Source organism: Coffea eugenioides, chromosome 7 (genome assembly GCF_003713205.1).
Source record: "Coffea eugenioides isolate CCC68of chromosome 7, Ceug_1.0, whole genome shotgun sequence".
Classification (NCBI taxonomy): Eukaryota; Viridiplantae; Streptophyta; class Magnoliopsida; order Gentianales; family Rubiaceae; genus Coffea; species Coffea eugenioides.
The window spans coordinates 5,084,403-5,101,256 of record NC_040041.1 but is presented as its reverse complement, the minus strand read 5'-3'; the positions used below and the strand labels follow the sequence as shown (position 1 = coordinate 5,101,256).

Below are 16,854 nucleotides of genomic sequence, written 5' to 3'. Positions count from 1 at the left end.
ACAATAACTTAAAAAAGGTATTATGTTAAAATTAAGGAGATCCCATCAAAGATTTAACTTCACAAAAGTTAAAATCTGCTTATATAGTTGACCTTAAGCTAACAGGTGGAGATTCATCATTCAAGTAGACAAATAGATAAAAGAAACCAGTACAATACATAACAAGTAGAGATTCAATTGCAAGCATGATAACTTTCAAGGACCTATTAGTAAAATTTTTCTTTTGTCCAATGCCAGCTTATATATTTTCCTAGCAGACAATACATAAGATAAGCTGACAGGCTTCTTGTGGCTCTTCCCACTTGCAATTATTTAGCTTTGACCATGCCATTTTTCGGTCCCAGAAATCCATATCATTCCATCATCAGCTCTGCCACCATGTCATACTAATCCCTCAATTCTGCACCGTACACTAATATTTGACAGCTCCAAGAAAATCAGGACAACCATGGGAGCAACATTTTGGAACTTGGCTGTGCTGATGATTCTTGTTGCAGTATCAATCTGCTTGAAACCAGCAACTTCAGACCCGCAAATCAATTTACTGAATCAAGGGTGCAGTCAGTATAATGCTACGAATACTAGGAACTTCTTCAACAATCTCAATGCCACCTTTGCTGATCTCAGAAACCAGTTATCCCAACAGAACAAGCTCTTTGCCACAGCACAGCAGTCCAGGTCATCTGACCCCGTTGATGCCATGGTTCAGTGCAGGGATTATGTTTCCTCGGCAGATTGTGTTGCCTGTTTCAATGCTGCAGTAGCCCAGATTCGGAATTGTTCTGCTGCAAATGGCGCTCGTGTCATTTATGATGGCTGCTTCCTCAGGTACGTAATCCTTTTCTTGTACAATTTATTTTTTGGGGGGAGATGGTGAGGATGGAACTCTTGTTTTGTTCTAAGAGAGAAATAAATTAGCTCTATTAAACTGGAGATTTTTCCGCAAAATGATTTTTCAGCCACTTTCTTTAATTATCTTTTTATCTCGTAAACGCTTTTATGTGGAAAAAAAAAAGCGACAATCCTATGTTTCAAAACCATTTCTTAAAAGCGACACAGGAGCCCAGCTGAAAAATTTTGCTAAAAAAATTAAGTGCAATATTAATGGATAGACTCCTTTAAATTTACAGATTTTCTTTTGAGTGTAGATTAAGACAGAAGAACATGAACAACCAAAAAAAAAAAAAATTTAAGAGCTGAAATTAGGTGGAAGATGGTCTGATATTATATTGATTAGGAGTTGGTTAGAAGTGATATTGTTGTTTGTACAAAATGATAGTTAATTCAGATTCCTCATCATGTGCATGCGTTATACTTGGCTGCTTCTGTAATATCTGCGTCGTACAATGATGGTGGGGTTGTTAGCTATCCTTAATAGTTGCTTCACTTATTGGAGCACTAATATGTTTTAACTTCCACTTTCTTGTGGCTTGGTTTTTTGAAGATAACTTTGCCCGTGTGGAGCAGTAAGTTGACTTTCATGCGTCACTACTGGTTTTTGCAAATTATCCACGGTGAATGAAGAAAAAAAATGGGATTATGGAATGTAAAAGTGGAATATGTTTGTGAATTTATACTTGATCTTTGTTATGGCAGCTCAACCTCGATTTTTATGATGTGGAAAAGATTATGACAAAAGTAAGTTCCATCATTTTAAGAAATTTTGATGAGCCAAATCACTAAAACTTGCAGTTATACTTGATATGATAACCTGTTCTGTTCCAATTTTTTATTTTTCTTTTAGGATTATTCATTGATCAAATATTTTGTGAACTTTCTTTTTGTAAAGGTACGAAAGCAACAACTTCTATGATCAGAGTACTCTTCCAGGAAACGTTCAGATATGCAGCAATCGAACTGCATCACAGGCAACTATATTCGGAGCAGAGGCACAAGCCCTGCTGAAAGATCTTCAACTTGCAACGCCGAGGATTAATGGTTACTTTGCAGCATCTAAGAGGCAAGTGAGTCCTGATGTTAGCGTTTATGGGGTGGCACAATGTGCTGAAACAATCAGCGAAAGTGGTTGTGAAGATTGCTTGACTGTGGCGTACGGCAACATACAGGGCTGTTTACCCAATGCAGATGGCAGAGCGATTGATGCAGGCTGTTTTCTTAGGTACTCACAGACTTCCTTTTTCCCAGATAACCAGACAACCAATATCACACCTTTCCTTGGAGGCGGTAAGATATCTTTTGTCCTTCGTGTATGTCCTTCAGGATTTCTTAAGTGAACATTTTCTACTTTTTAACTTTTTGACAAACAATATGTTTTTATGAAGATGGAGATTTTCTGTCCTTTTCTCTTTCTTGTAATCAAAATGTTAAATCGCAGTCTTCAATTCACTCCCTTATCTGCTACCTTCAGATGGTGAATCACTGTAAGAGAAAAACAAGCTGTCAGTTCATTTTTTACGTGTCCTCAATATGCACCATAGATGCTTTATTACAATTTTATTTGCATTGAAAACTTCTATGAAATTGGTGAGATACTGATGTTGCAACCTTGCAGGAAAATCAAGCAAGAAGAAGGCTATCATCGGTGGAGTGGTTGGAGGTGCAGGCCTTCTTATAGTTGCACTTGCTTTGTATTTATGGTATCGATTGCATAGAAAACCGAAGGCAGCTCAAAAAGGTATTCTGGTTAGAATTGCAAGATATTCACATGTACCTGTGGGCTTTATGTTGTAGCTTTTGTTTGAACCACCAGCTTTAGAACAACATTCATCCAGGCGGTTCTTTTTTGAATTAGTCATCTTCCAAATGCTTTTAGCAGACAATACTGGCAATTACTAGATAAGAAGTTGCTATAAAGATTTGGCATTTTAATATCATCTTGTATTTTGTTCTTGTTATAACTTAGTAATTTGACATATTACCTGATCTACCAGGTAACATATTGGGTGCAACTGAGCTGCAAGGTCCTGTAACATACAATTTTAATGTTCTTAAAACTGCAACAAACAATTTTAGCGAAGAATCTAAGCTCGGAGAAGGAGGTTTTGGTGAGGTCTACAAGGTATAGTATGTATGCAGCTTCTGTTTACTAGAAAATTCATCAGACCATTATCAATTAGGATAATCTAACTGAGGATTGATTAAATTTACTACCAAGGTCGCTAACTTTGACTTGTTCCACGTTATAAACTTCATCATTTGATCTTCTCACCATTTGTCATAAATTGTTCACCACTTCCTTAATTACTAGTAAATTAATGCAGAGATTTTCCTATTTTTGTCTTCATACCACTTCAGGGTGCTCTGAAAAATGGAACTATTGTTGCTGTCAAAAAGCTAAACATAACTTCTGGTAGAGCAAAGGCAAATTTCGAGAGTGAAGCTAAGCTTATTAGTAATGTTCATCACCGAAACCTCATTCGCTTACTTGGATGTGCTAGCAAAGGACCAGAGCTACTCCTTGTTCATGAATACATGGCAAACGGAAGCCTGGACAGATACTTATATGGTAAACCTTATCTCTGCTTTCTAAAAGATGATGGCATGGTTGATTAATTAGAGCTTCAACATATACTTCTCTTTTACACCATCAGAAAGTAAAATTCAGAAGGAGCCAGAAGCCAGTAGATAAACTCCTAATTGAGAATTTCTCTTTCTTAGAGCTTGATCAAAAGGTGCCTCGGTTCAAGAATAATAATCAGAAGTTGGTTATTCTCTCAAATATTGCCTTTTTATTGGAAATGTAAAAAATAATCATTGATTTTAAGAGTTATGCAGAAGTATGGAAGTCTGACTTCTAAGAAGTTGACTTCAATTATCTAAAATCAAAACACATATTTCTTCTATACTTCACCAAAATTCATGTCTCAGCCTGCTCCCTCAACCTTATGATGATGCTCCTCTCATATTTTTCTCCTTCATATAAATCTTTTGATTGAGTTCCATCATTATCATATGTGCTCGAGTCAAGGGTTGTCGATCCAATACTACAATGAATATGATCATTACAAAATGTATTGACAGTTTCTTTTTCTGATTCTTCACACAGGTGATAAAAAGGGGTATCTCAACTGGAAGCAACGTTTTGATATAATATTTGGAACAGCTAGAGGTCTAGCCTATCTACATGACCAATACCATGTTTCTATTATTCATCGAGATATAAAGCCCAGCAATATCCTCCTGGACGATGATTTTCAGCCAAAAATTTGTGATTTTGGATTGGCAAGGCTTATGCCTGAAGATCGGAGTCATTTGAGCACTAAATTTGCTGGTACCTTGTATGTCAAACAAATTGTTCACTCCTACTTTAATTTCGTTAAAAAGGCTGATCATGCATGTGGTCTAATCGGCTGAAGCCTTTTGATGTGTCTCTGTGTAGTAGCTTTTAATACTTGCTATATCTGCTATTCCTAAGTTTAGAAAATAGTGATGTCCAAAAACTCTGTGATTTCTTGGCCTCAGATTAGTTTCTCTTAATTTCATTTCATTTAGAGGTCTACTTTTCTAATCGGAACATGATTATGAACCAAATAATATCCCATAGATAGTTATTTTCACTTTGTAGTGTTCCACTATGAGCACAAATAGAAGTCTGAAAAGTTTGTATTAAGTTAACTCTGGATCATATTGCTTGAAGTCATTAATTCTTCCTGATATGAGGAACTATAATGCAACAGGGGCTACACAGCACCAGAATATGCAATTCATGGACATCTTTCTGAGAAAGTTGATACTTACAGCTTTGGTGTAGTCGTCCTTGAAATAATCAGTGGCAGACGGAGCAGCGACATGACCATTGAGCCAGTCAGTGAGTATCTTCTTGAACAGGTAAATTTCTACTCCTGATTAATCAGTTAACCGGTCAATTTGCTTTGTTTCTTCAACCTGGTCCTTCTCATTCACTATTTCATTTGCCTGCTTTTTCAATGTCACTTTTACCATAGGCATGGAAGCTTTATGAAAATGACATGCATTTAAAGTTGGTGGATGCGACTCTGGACCCCAACGATTACAGAACCGAAGATATGAAGAAAATCCTAGAAATTGCTTTGATATGCACTCAGTCACAACCTTCTGATAGGCCAACCATGTCTGAGGTAGTTGTCATGCTTTCAAGCGAGCGTTCATCAGAGCAGCAACGCCCCATTAGGACTGCAGTGATCGGTTCTGAAAGGAGGTTCAGAAACATATCTGAATCTACTGAGACTACATCATCAACCTCTAATGCCACTGCCTCTTTTACTGATTTCACTGGCCGTTAGCTTGTTCATCTTCAGAGTGCAGTAATTTCACTTACTTTTTGATATTCATCTCACATAAGGATCTGAAATCCAAGCAACTACTAGATGTCGCAATTATGTACATAGAGGAGATTATATAATCATATGAAATGTGAATTCAGAAGCAAATGATAGCTCGAAATGTCTTGGCCACGTCGTATCTGGTTGCTAGTGCTAGTGATTTAGTTAAGCAGTTCTCGGACCATTTGACATTTTGAGTTCTGTTTCACTTCTCTCTTCTCTTGACATACTTTCCATTGTAATCTTACATTTCTCCCGAACTCTACCTGCCAATTGTTTTGGGTAGTTTCACTCAGAGCCTAAAATAGTAAAGACCAAACAAATTCTCAGATTAGCACATCGCATGTCTTTATCTTGTAGCTTCCCTGTTGCTTTCTAATACGTGTTTTTGGTCCTTGGTAGTGGGAAATTGAGAAATGTATAGCCTACCAATTGAAATGGTAGAGGAATGGATAGATTCCTGACAAGTGACCTTCCTTCCTGTTGTATCGGTAGCAGATGAACTAGTTCAGATCCATTGATCTACCTGCTAAAATAGAAAATGCAACCAGTATAACAGTTCATAACTTCTGATCCTCATTAAAAATCCTACAGCAACCTTTGCACAGCAAAATGAAGTATTTAACCGATACCTAACATTTTGCTACAGGATAGTAGGCAAGGTCCTTGCATCCTGTCTATGCCATGTTTCCTGGTAGAAATTCTGTGTCCACAAGGAGCACGAACTATTTTTCTTCGCCTACTCGAGAAAGTGCAGAGCTAAACTGCTAATGAGAACGGTAGTGGTGTCAATGGCACTCTCCTTGATGTAATTCTATGATAGACATCGTCTTCTTCCTGATTTGGAACAGACAAGAAGCTGATTGCGAAGACTAGATATTCAGAGAGGAATGCAATTTCTTAGTACTCAAACACTACTAGTAGGTAGGGCAATGCAGTTGCAGGCATGTTCCACCATTTGTGACTAAAATCACAGCAACATCGTTTCCATGGGAGAATATACTAGTTGACATTTATATACACTGTCAAAACAGCAGAAGTCATAGTCTCACAGTTTAATAGATTACTGCCATAACTATGGCTTTTCTCCATTTTGCAAAGGCCAAAAACATGCCCCTGTAGCTGGCTTAGCCACTGTTATTGTTACAAATGCGACGCAGTTCTGGAGATTCATTCAACGGGAACATAGACATGGTAGGTATCAATAAACTTAAACAAGAGTAGTTTCAACGTTTCATATGCAAGTAGCTTTTTGTTTATATGTTCTTTTTTGGTTCGCAATAACTCAAGTCCATCATGTCAAAACTTATTAGATCACATCAAAGATCCAAGCAGCAATTTACTATCTTCAAAAAAAAGAAGAAGAATCAACTGATGATTGATGTTGACCTAGAAAGAACAGGCTCACTAGAGAAGAAAACCATTTAAACTTTTGTAAACGTAAATAATAACTCTCCGAATATATTGAATGTTGACAATTACTAAGGTGGCTATTGAGATTTTAAAATGTTTAGGGGAATACTTTTAATTTTGATAAAACTCGTTGAGCTATCATTACTTTTCCCTACAATGGTCTTGCATGAATTCAGTTTTCGCTCCATGCCCGAAAGGAATCTTTTTTTTTCTCAACAATGTATTTGTCATTTAATCAAATGGCAAAATTCAGACAAGGGAAAATAATTCAAAACGTCCCGCACATTTTGTAAAATGACTTTTTTCATCCTTTACTTTTAAAAGTATAATTTTATGTCCCTTACAAATTTACATTGGTCAAATTTGGTCCCTACCTAGGTTTTCGACTAGTTTTTAGCCAGAATCCACCACGTGCCTTGCACATGATCATTTTTTAAAGGTAAATTTGTCAAATCAAATTTCACATAATTTGATTTTTTCGTCCCCCACATTTTAAAAAATGAATTTTTTCGTCCCTCACATTTCAAAAAATGATTTTTTTCCATCCCTCATATTTCACAAAATGAATTTTTTCATCTCTCATTGATCATGTGTACAAATAATTTCATTTTTTTTAAATCCATGTATATATCTATTTAATTTCACCTGAACAATATGAATATCATGTAATATATCTGTATTTGATTTAATCTACAATTACAATTAGCTTATTCAGGTGAAATCAAATAGAGACATATTATATGCTATTTGTATTGTTCAGGTGAAATCAAATAGACATATATATGAGTTTTCAAAAATAAGAAAAGACTATCGCACACATGATTAATGAGGGATGAAAATTTTTATTTTGCAAAATGTAAAGGATAAAAAAATTTGTTTTGTGAAATGTGAGGGACTGTGGATCAGATTATGTGAAATGTGTTTGACAATTTTACCCCTAAAAAATGGTCATGTGCAAGACATGTGGTAGATTCCAGTCAAAATCTAATAAAAAATCTAGATAGGGACAAAAATTGATCAATGTGAATTTGTAAAGAACGTAAAATTATACCTTTAAAAGAAAGGGACGAAAAAAGTTATTTTACAAAATGTGAGAGACATTTTGAACCATTTTCCCTTCAGACAATCTAGTTCCAACTTTTGTGTACAATTTCGATGATTACTGGAATACATTGTGCTTGATTTTGATATATGAAATATATATGGAAAATATTAATGGTAGGGGTGGCAATTTCCGACATGACCCGAAAACACGACACGAACCTAACACGAAATTAATGGGTTTGGGTTGAGGTTTCGAGAGTTCGGATCAGAATCGGGTCGAACCCGATGAACCCGAAAAGAAAACATGTCGCTTTCGGGTCAATCCGTGGTGACCTGATATGACCCGTTTACGAATTAAAAATAATTTAATAAACATAAAAATTATTTTATCTAACTAAACTAAGTTATTCTTTTTTTTCAAAGGCATTAATTACTTAATCCTAAATGAATTTATTTAACTTGTGTGAAGTTGAAATTATTATATTTGGACAAATAATATATTATATTATTTTTTACTTATATACTGTTTTAATTTATTTTATATTTGGTTTGGGATAAAACACTTTTATGGTGTTTAATTTATTTTAGATATTATGTAATTAATTTTGTGAAAAATTGATTTTATTAGAAATTACAGTGATAAATTAATAAATTAAAATTAAGACCCGCCAACCCGAAATTTTCGGGTTAGTGTCAGGTATCCTGACCCGTTTCGGGTTGGCAGGTCAAGTTCGAATCAGCGGGTTTTCTGTTATATCCGGGTCTCAACCCGACCCGCCAACCCGAACTCGACCCAATTGCCACCCTTTAATGGCACTCCTGATGCTTTGATCATATAAATCATACCCCTATCTTCCGTTGAATTTACAACCATTCGTTTTATGAAATTGTAATTTGTGTGAACAATCGAGGCATTTGTTAAAATCTATATTTGTTAAAATTAAGATGTAGTGGAGAGAGAATAATAATGTAATGGTGAGAAGTTCTCTCTGATTCTCCGGTTTCAATGGAGAGGAGCAGAAGCCTACTCCGTTCTTTTGGCTGTTGCCATAATGCGATTAGCTTTGACCATCTCATTTTTCCCTTTCCTGAATTCCACACCATCCCACCATTAGCTTGGCAACCATGGAAAATTGATCCTCAAGTCTGCAGACTGCAAAAAGATCAGCACAACCATGGGGACAACCTTTTGGAACTTGGGAGTGCTGATCATTGTCATTGTTGCATCAATCCTAATGAAACCAGTAATTTCGGACCCACAAATCAATTTGCTAAACAGAGGATGCAGTCAGTACAATGCAACAAATTTTAGGGACTTCCACAACAATCGAAATGCCACCTTTAATGATCTCAGGAACCAGTTATCCCTGCAAAACAAGCACTTTGCTACGGCACAGCAGTCCAGGTCACCTGACCCCGTTTATGCAATGGTTCAGTGCAGAAACTACCTCTCCACAGCTGATTGTGTTTCCTGTTTTGATGCTGCAGTGGCCAAGGCTGTGAAATGCAAAGATGCAAATGGTGGTCGTGTTGTGTATGATGGCTGCTTCCTCAGGTAGTCCTGTTTAATCTTTTTAAAAGGGCAGAAGATGGAAGAAAAGAACTAGAGAGATTGTATTTGTACATGAGGATAGGACAAACAGAAACAGACTCAATTTGGTTGGTGATTTTGTTATATGTTTTTTGGAGGCAATGGAGGCTTTCACTGTCAGATCACAATGTGCATCAGCTGAATATTTGGAAACTTTCTTGTTTTGCAAGGTACGAGAGCAACACCTTCTATGATCAGAGTACACTTCCAGGAAATGTGGAGATATGCAGCACTCAGACTGGATCTCGAGAAAATGAATTTGGAGCACAGGCACAAGCCCTGTTGAAGGATCTTCAACTTGCAACGCCTAGGATTACTGGTTACTTTGCAGCATCTAAGAGGGAAGTGAGTCCAGGTGGTAGCACGGTTTATGGGGTGGCACAATGTGCTGAAACAATCAGCCAAAGTGGTTGTGAAGATTGCTTGACTGTGGCCTTTAACAATATACAGGGCTGTTTACCCAATGCAGATGGAAGGGCTGTTGATGTCGCCTGCTTTCTTCGGTATTCAGAGACTTCATTTTTCCCTGATAACCAGACAATCGATATCACGCCCTTTCTACGAGGACGTAAGATATCTTATCTCCCTAACATACGTCCTTGAGGATACATTGATACAGCTAATTACCTTTGCATTGTATTATCTTTTGGTGTACTGAAGAATATGCCATTTACTTGCAAATTCTTGATCGAACTTTCTCTGCTCTTAGCGTCTTCACAAACAACCTTTTGATGAAAACAGAGACTTGTATGTCCTCTTCTTACTAGTTATTGAAATGCTAATTCCATTGTTTAATCATACTCATCTGCTTACTTCAGACAGTGAAACATTCTGACATAAATAGGCTTTCGGTTCATTCCTTACACGTATTCCTCCCGGAGATGCTTTAGTACAGCTTTTATCTCACCTTAAAAAACTCCCTGTAATTGGTGACATGTAAATTTGCATTCTTGCAGGAGGTTTAAGCAAGAAGAAAGTTATTATCATTGGAGTGGCTGCCGCAGGTGGTGGCCTTCTTATTATTATTGCACTTGCTTTGATTCTATGGTGTCGGTTGCACAGAAAGCCAGAGGCACCTCAAAAAGGTATTTTGGTTCTATTTGCAAGATAGCCAATGTAGGCGTGATCTTTATGTCGTAGATTTCGTTTGAACTGACTGAACCACCAGGTCTAGAACAGCATTCTTCCCTCTGTTCCTTAATGAATTACTCGTTTTCAAATCAGTCCTTGCACTGCTTTAGATAAGAAGTTGCTAACAAGATTTTTGGCATTTCAACATCATTTTTTTCCCTTATTCTTGTGTTAACCGTAAGGTAATAATTTGATATATTACCTTATCCACCAGGTAACATATTCGGTGCAACTGAACTGCAGGGTCCTGTAACTTATGATTTTAAAGTTCTGAAAACTGCAACAAGAGATTTTAGCAAGGAATGCAAGCTTGGAGGAGGAGGTTTTGGAGAGGTTTTCAAGGTATAGTAATATATGCAGCTTCTTTTTAACTGGTAATAAAGAATTCAATAGACCATTATCAATTATGATGATCTTCTTCAGAAGAGATTGTTTTTACCACCATGGTCGCTTCCCTTGACTTGTTCCATATTTCAAGCTTCATTACTTCATCTTCTTAGCAATTTTTATAAAATTTAATTGCTTGCTTCACTGCCAGTGGTTTAATGTAGATATTTTCCTATTTTTGTCTTCATTACACTTCAGGGTACTCTGAATAATGGAAATATAGTTGCTGTCAAGAAGCTAAAAGCAACTGCTAGTAGACCAAAGGAAGAGGTTGAAAGTGAAATCAGAGTTATTGGTAATGTTCATCACCGAAATCTCATTCGCTTACTTGGATGCTCTACCAAAGGAGCAGAGCTACTCCTTGTGTACGAATACATGGCAAATGGAAGCCTGGATAAATTCTTATATGGTAAATCTTAACTCTGCATTTTTAAAGATGATAACACGATTGATTGATATGAGCTCGAACAAATACTTTTCTGTGACACTATCAGAAGATTCGGAAGGAGCTAGTAGATATCAGTACAGAGAGCTTGATCGAAAGCAAGCTCAGTTCAAAGAATGATGAGCAGAAGTTATCACATAAAGTTCATATATCTACCTTAAGAACCCAGTTTTGCCCTGCTAAATCAGAATGCGATCTTAGAAAACAGAGAGACAAATAAAGCAACTAGCAAGGAAGTTTTAATAATCAAGAGAATCGCTTCATCATACTTCCTATCAGGGTTTTAATCTACCATTACAATTCCTTTAGCATTTTGCTTCTTTATCTAAATCTTGTTTGGGTTTCATCATTTGCATACGTGCTTGAGTGAAGTATAATGCAATATAAGGGTTAGTTTTCCTGATATATCTCTGAATGTGACAATGAATACGTGTATTGAACTTTCTTCTTCTTCTTCTTTCTTTTTTTCACTGTTCACAGGTGATAAAAGAGGGTATCTTAATTGGAAGCAACGGTCCGACATTGTATTTGGAACAGCTAGGTGTCTTGCCTATCTGCATGAACAATACCATTTTTCTCTCATTCATCGAGATGTTAAGTCCAGCAACATTCTACTGGATAATTATTTTCAGCCAAAAATTTCTGATTTTGGATTGGCAGCACTTATGCCCGAAGATCGGAGCCATCTGAGTAGTTTTTCTGGTAACTTGTATGTCAAACTTCACTCCTGCTTTTCATTTCATAAAAATAACAGCTCACCAGAGACATGGTTGATTAAGATGAAGCCTTTTTATGTATCTTTTGCAGTGGTTGTTTATACATCCTACAATTTATATCGCTAAACCAAATGAAACCGATAGTGATGTCCAGGAACTCTGCATTTCTTGGCCTCGAATTTGTCTCTCAGTTTCATTTATTTTAGATGTCCAGTCTTCTAATCGAAACATGATCTGGTACCAACTGAAATCGCGTAGATAGTCATTTGCGTAGATACTGTTCCATTAAGAGTATAAATGCGGGTTTGAAAAATAAACGAATTATGTCGTTGTCTTTCTGAGATGAGGAATTTAATGCAACAGGGGCTACATAGCACCAGAATATGCAATTCATGGACATCTTTCTGAGAAAGTTGATGTTTACAGCTTTGGTGTTGTCGTTCTTGAAACAATCAGTGGCAGAAGTAGCAACTACAAAACAGTTGAGCCAGGCCGTGACAATCTTCTTGAACAGGTAACTTTCATTTGGCAACGTTAAACAGCTAACTGTCAGTTCACTTTGTTTCTTCAACCAGATACACATCTCATTCAGAAATTCTTTTGCGTGGACCTTTCCATGGGTTACTTTTGTTGCAGGCATGGAAGCAGTATGAGAATGACATGCATTTGGCATTCGTGGATGAGACTTTGGACCCTAACGATTGCAAGACAGACGATGTAAAGAAACTCCTGGAAATTGCTTTGCTATGCACTCAATCACAACCTTCTCGAAGGCCCACCATGTCTGAGGTAGTTGTCATGCTTTCAAGCGATCGTTCATGGGCGCAGCAACGCCCCTTAAGGACTACAGTTATCTGATCAGATGGGAGATTTTCGGTGAATCTACAGAAATTGCATCATCAAACTCCACTGCCACAGCCTCTATTACATGGTTGCCAGGCCATTTTGCTCGTATTCAAAATGCAGCATTTTCACTTATTTTCTTGTATTTCACGCATATAAACATCTGAAATCCAAGAAATCTCATGAAATGCTAGAATTATGTGTACAGAAGAGCTAGAACAAGGAATCTAATAATAGCTTCAGACGACGTACCTATATCTGAACTGGTTTAAGACCATCAAGATCTATGGATTTCTTTACTGCATTCTGCACCAGCTGAGATTGTTCTACTAGTTTCCAGCCATTTGGAAATGTTTTTGTTCTTTGGTAATCTCACCAATTCTTGAACTATCAATTACTCATGGAAATGAAGGAGCCACTTGAGCTTCCTGAGGTTTCACCTTCCATCCAACTTGGAGAGCCTGAAACTTGACACCGGATGCGAAGCTAAGTGCAGCAGTATTCTCTTCAAAAGGGATTACGAAGTCTTTGACATGAAGAGTTGCTTGGTTGCAGTACAGATAAACCCACTTTTTTCTCCGAAAGCAAGGAACGGTGAAATGTACCCGCAATATAATATCCAGCTGAATTTAAGGCAATTGCAAAGTAGAGAACTTAAATTCTTTTGGCAGTTTTAGTCAACAATATACCACCGTCAATGCAGTCCCAACCTGTATCTCCCAATGCACCAAGTCCATTTAAGTTGCTTTTTCCTCCTACTGACATCTTCAAGAAATCCTAGAGCTTGTATAATGAGCTATGGACATTGAAACCTAAGAAATGCAAATGAAGAATGCTAAAGGGAATAGAAATCAACTTTGAGAAATAGCAACAACAAAATTCAGTGTTATTAATTGCTATTTACTCATGATAACTTTATCTGCAATTAAAAGAAAAACAGAAAGCTTGTACTATGAACTGCAAAGTTTAATAAATCATGTTCTTAAGTCTATCCAACTGCCAGTTTATTAGACACAACCACTTAAAAAGCAGAGAAATATTAGTGCTCTTGCAAAGAGGGAATGATCACTAGGCAGACAGAAATTCACTGTGCCTGCAAGTAAGCTGAAATGAAAAGCAACTAGGGAACTTAAACCAGCACCAGGTAGTATCATAGTTCTTTCCTCCCATTCAAATTTCAAGGCGAGGCTGTCAATATGCATTAGTGTTAGCAAAGGAAGAAAGAGCAATTACAAAAATCTTCTACCTATAGACAATAGCAATTGACGAGCTCTAGACAAATTCACATTCAAAGGCAAGTCCCTTCTATATATTCAGGCTGAAATATAATTCCAATACTCAGGATTGAGAAACAACAGAAAGCAAATAAAAGGAATTTCTTATGCAATACTAGTAACTGGGAAATTTTCTGCTAACAAGATAAAAAGCACCCAAACTTGGAGAAAGGAAAGATCAGATCAACATATTACAAGATTCTATTCTACACGCAAGTAATAACTCCTCACTCAGGGAGACAATTCACTCCATCATGCCATCATCATCAACTTCCACGTCACTTAATTCAAGATCAGCAAGCAACTCTTCTAATGGAACAGATGGGACTTCCTCCCCATCAGTCACTGATGCCATTTCTGATGGCTGGTATTCCTTATTCCGGTACAATGATACGTTAAACCTCAACTCAGGGTTTTCCTCCAGGTCCCTCAGGAACTGCTCATACTCTGAGTTCACCTTCTCTTCATGATCTCTGCCTTTAGCTGTGTTATCAACTTCCATATCAAGAGATTTAAGTTTCCATGCACGAGGCTTCCCACGCTTCTTCTGGCGCTTCTCCTCATAGCTCTTTTTAATCAATACAACTTCAGGGAGGACAAGGCCTTTGTATTTGTCTAGTTCAATATCATTGCTATTGGCCGCATACAAGTCATAGCCAAGAGCATTGTCCCCAGGGCTCAAAAGGTGGCCTAGATGAGTTCTTACTGAGAAAATTGTGTCATTTTTCCCAAAATCTGATACTCGAGCTACTTGTGCATCAGCTAAAACATACCTTGAGCCACCAACCACAACTTCAGAAGAAACAGGCTCCACATCTAATACTATATACTCTACAAGCTGCCTGCTGGAAAGCAGAGACTTGAAAGATGCCCTCCAATACTGATCAGCGTCCAAGAAACAGTGCCTCAGAGTGAAGGGGTCCATTAAAGCAATGCTGTTACTAATTTTAGTGCAAATGACGAGTGGACCAAGATTACCCAAACTAACAGCAACCTTTGGAGGGAGACAGATCAGATCTTCACGGCAAATCGGGCATATTTCAACAGAGAAGGTATACTTGTAATTGTAATTATTGCTTTTGGGATCATGGGAAACCAGTTGTTTATCATTACGATACCTAACTGGTGCAACTTTACCCAAAAATTCCACAAACTTCACAGCATGACTCCGGTTGGAAAAGAAGAAATCTATCCCCTGATCCATCTGCTTAATTCTTATGCAACGTGCAGCAGCATCATGCTTAAGAATTAGCTGCTCCAGGTAGAAAAAAGTCCTTCTGTGAGAAACATGCTGGCGTAGCTGCACTGCAGCCACCCACTGATCAGGGTTGGCCTGAACCCTCGTACAAGATTCACACATTTGTTCATGTACAACATACTCCACAACGTAAGACTGCTCAAGTATCGCTCGGTTTAGAACCTCTTTCTGAACCGTCAGCTTAACTTTGATCCTTTTGGAATGAGGCTCGGTCCAGATGAACTCAGCATGTACTAACCGGACCTTGTTCAGATTCTTCAACCTCTTTACACAAAACGTAAGCAGCTCTTTTGATTCCAACTGAGCCTTGATCCAAGTTCTAGGAGGCTGCAGGTAGTTATCACATTCGGGGCAATGAACAATAACCACATGCTTCTGTAGACCTTCAGTGATATCCACCTCAGAGCGCAAGCATTTCGTACACATATTAGCTGGATTGGGCTGCATCAAGATTCCACATTTGCAGCACAAAACGCTACCAATAGTTTGATTTACAGTAAACATACCGGCTTCTTGCGCCATATCTACAAACAACAACCACTGTATAAGCAACAGAACTGCTGAAACCCAACAAACTATTGACATTACCAACGTTTAACCCCTTTTAGACCAACAACTGAGTATTCAAAATTTAGCTATCAATTCCCATAGCCAATAAAAACAATTTGTTCAAACACCAGCTAGAAAGATGAAAATTATTACAAAAAACCAACCACATAATTCCACAAAAGCTGGAATTTTTAATTTTTTTTTTTTTAAACTGGCTGGAATTTTTATGACCAATCAATTAAATTCGTCTCCTTCTCTTCTTAAAGTAAACCGAGTTAATACAAACCTAAGCATACAAATTTGCAACCACTAATAGCTAAATGCCACCATTGGTTTTGTAAGTACACAACAAAATATCAGAAATTATCCAAAAAAAATGTAGGAAATAACATATAAGCGTCAAAGAAACAAGGGCCGAATCAGTATCTAGCAAACCTGATGTTCGAAGGCTCGGATTTAGAAGAATCTTAGCGGCAGAGCAAGACTGAAATGGAGAAGAGGGCCAGGGATTGATATTTATGCAGACGCAGAACTGACAGAAGGATGATGAAATAGTTGGAGGCCCTCTTGTTTCTTCCTGAGGCGGCTTCTTCAGCGTTCGAGGTATAACTCTATGATACAAGGGGTGAGGTCACGCACAAAAAGCGTTCCAGCCGCAGCGTTTTGCCGACCTAAAACGTGACTGTGAGCGGAATAATGACTTTCTCCTTTTCTCTTTTCTTTTTTTTTCTTTTTTTTTTTGGATATTTAGAATAGGCAAATGGCCGTCAATAACCTACTTAATTTTTTTTCTTTTGGTCATTTACATAGTCAAAATAGTCATTTAACTAATTAAAATACATATTTTGTGATTAAAAAATTTATGTTTTCATTAGTTGAATAATAATCAAAGCATAAGTTCTATTAGTTGAGTGACAAAAATATAGTATTTTCTTAATTAAA

The 16,854-nt window shown here is 37.2% G+C and overlaps 3 protein-coding genes across 3 annotated transcripts; 2 read left to right on the top strand and 1 right to left on the bottom strand.

Annotated features, from left to right (window-relative positions):
* Positions 1-303: 303 nt before the first annotated feature.
* On the top strand, positions 304-5,598 carry LOC113777676 (cysteine-rich receptor-like protein kinase 2). Its single transcript, XM_027322836.1, has 8 exons — positions 304-828; positions 1,790-2,184; positions 2,513-2,635; positions 2,892-3,019; positions 3,256-3,466; positions 4,007-4,238; positions 4,638-4,788; positions 4,905-5,598. The coding sequence occupies exons 1-8, from the start codon at positions 449-451 to the stop codon at positions 5,220-5,222; spliced, it is 1,938 nt and encodes a 645-aa protein (XP_027178637.1). The 5' UTR covers positions 304-448; the 3' UTR covers positions 5,223-5,598.
* Positions 5,599-8,893: 3,295 nt separating this feature from the next.
* Positions 8,894-13,037, top strand: LOC113776710 (cold-responsive protein kinase 1-like). Its single transcript, XM_027321775.1, has 8 exons — positions 8,894-9,273; positions 9,480-9,877; positions 10,266-10,394; positions 10,655-10,782; positions 11,026-11,236; positions 11,753-11,981; positions 12,352-12,502; positions 12,625-13,037. Exons 1-8 carry the CDS (start codon positions 8,894-8,896, stop codon positions 12,844-12,846), a joined length of 1,848 nt encoding a protein of 615 aa, XP_027177576.1. The 3' UTR covers positions 12,847-13,037.
* A 1,023-nt stretch (positions 13,038-14,060) lies between these two features.
* Positions 14,061-16,537, bottom strand: LOC113777781 (60S ribosomal export protein NMD3). The gene is made up of 2 exons (XM_027322980.1): positions 16,348-16,537; positions 14,061-15,887 (listed from the first exon to the last, which is right to left on the bottom strand). The coding sequence occupies exon 2, from the start codon at positions 15,883-15,885 to the stop codon at positions 14,350-14,352; it is 1,536 nt and encodes a 511-aa protein (XP_027178781.1). The 5' UTR covers positions 15,886-15,887; positions 16,348-16,537; the 3' UTR covers positions 14,061-14,349.
* Between the last annotated feature and the right edge of the window lie 317 nt (positions 16,538-16,854).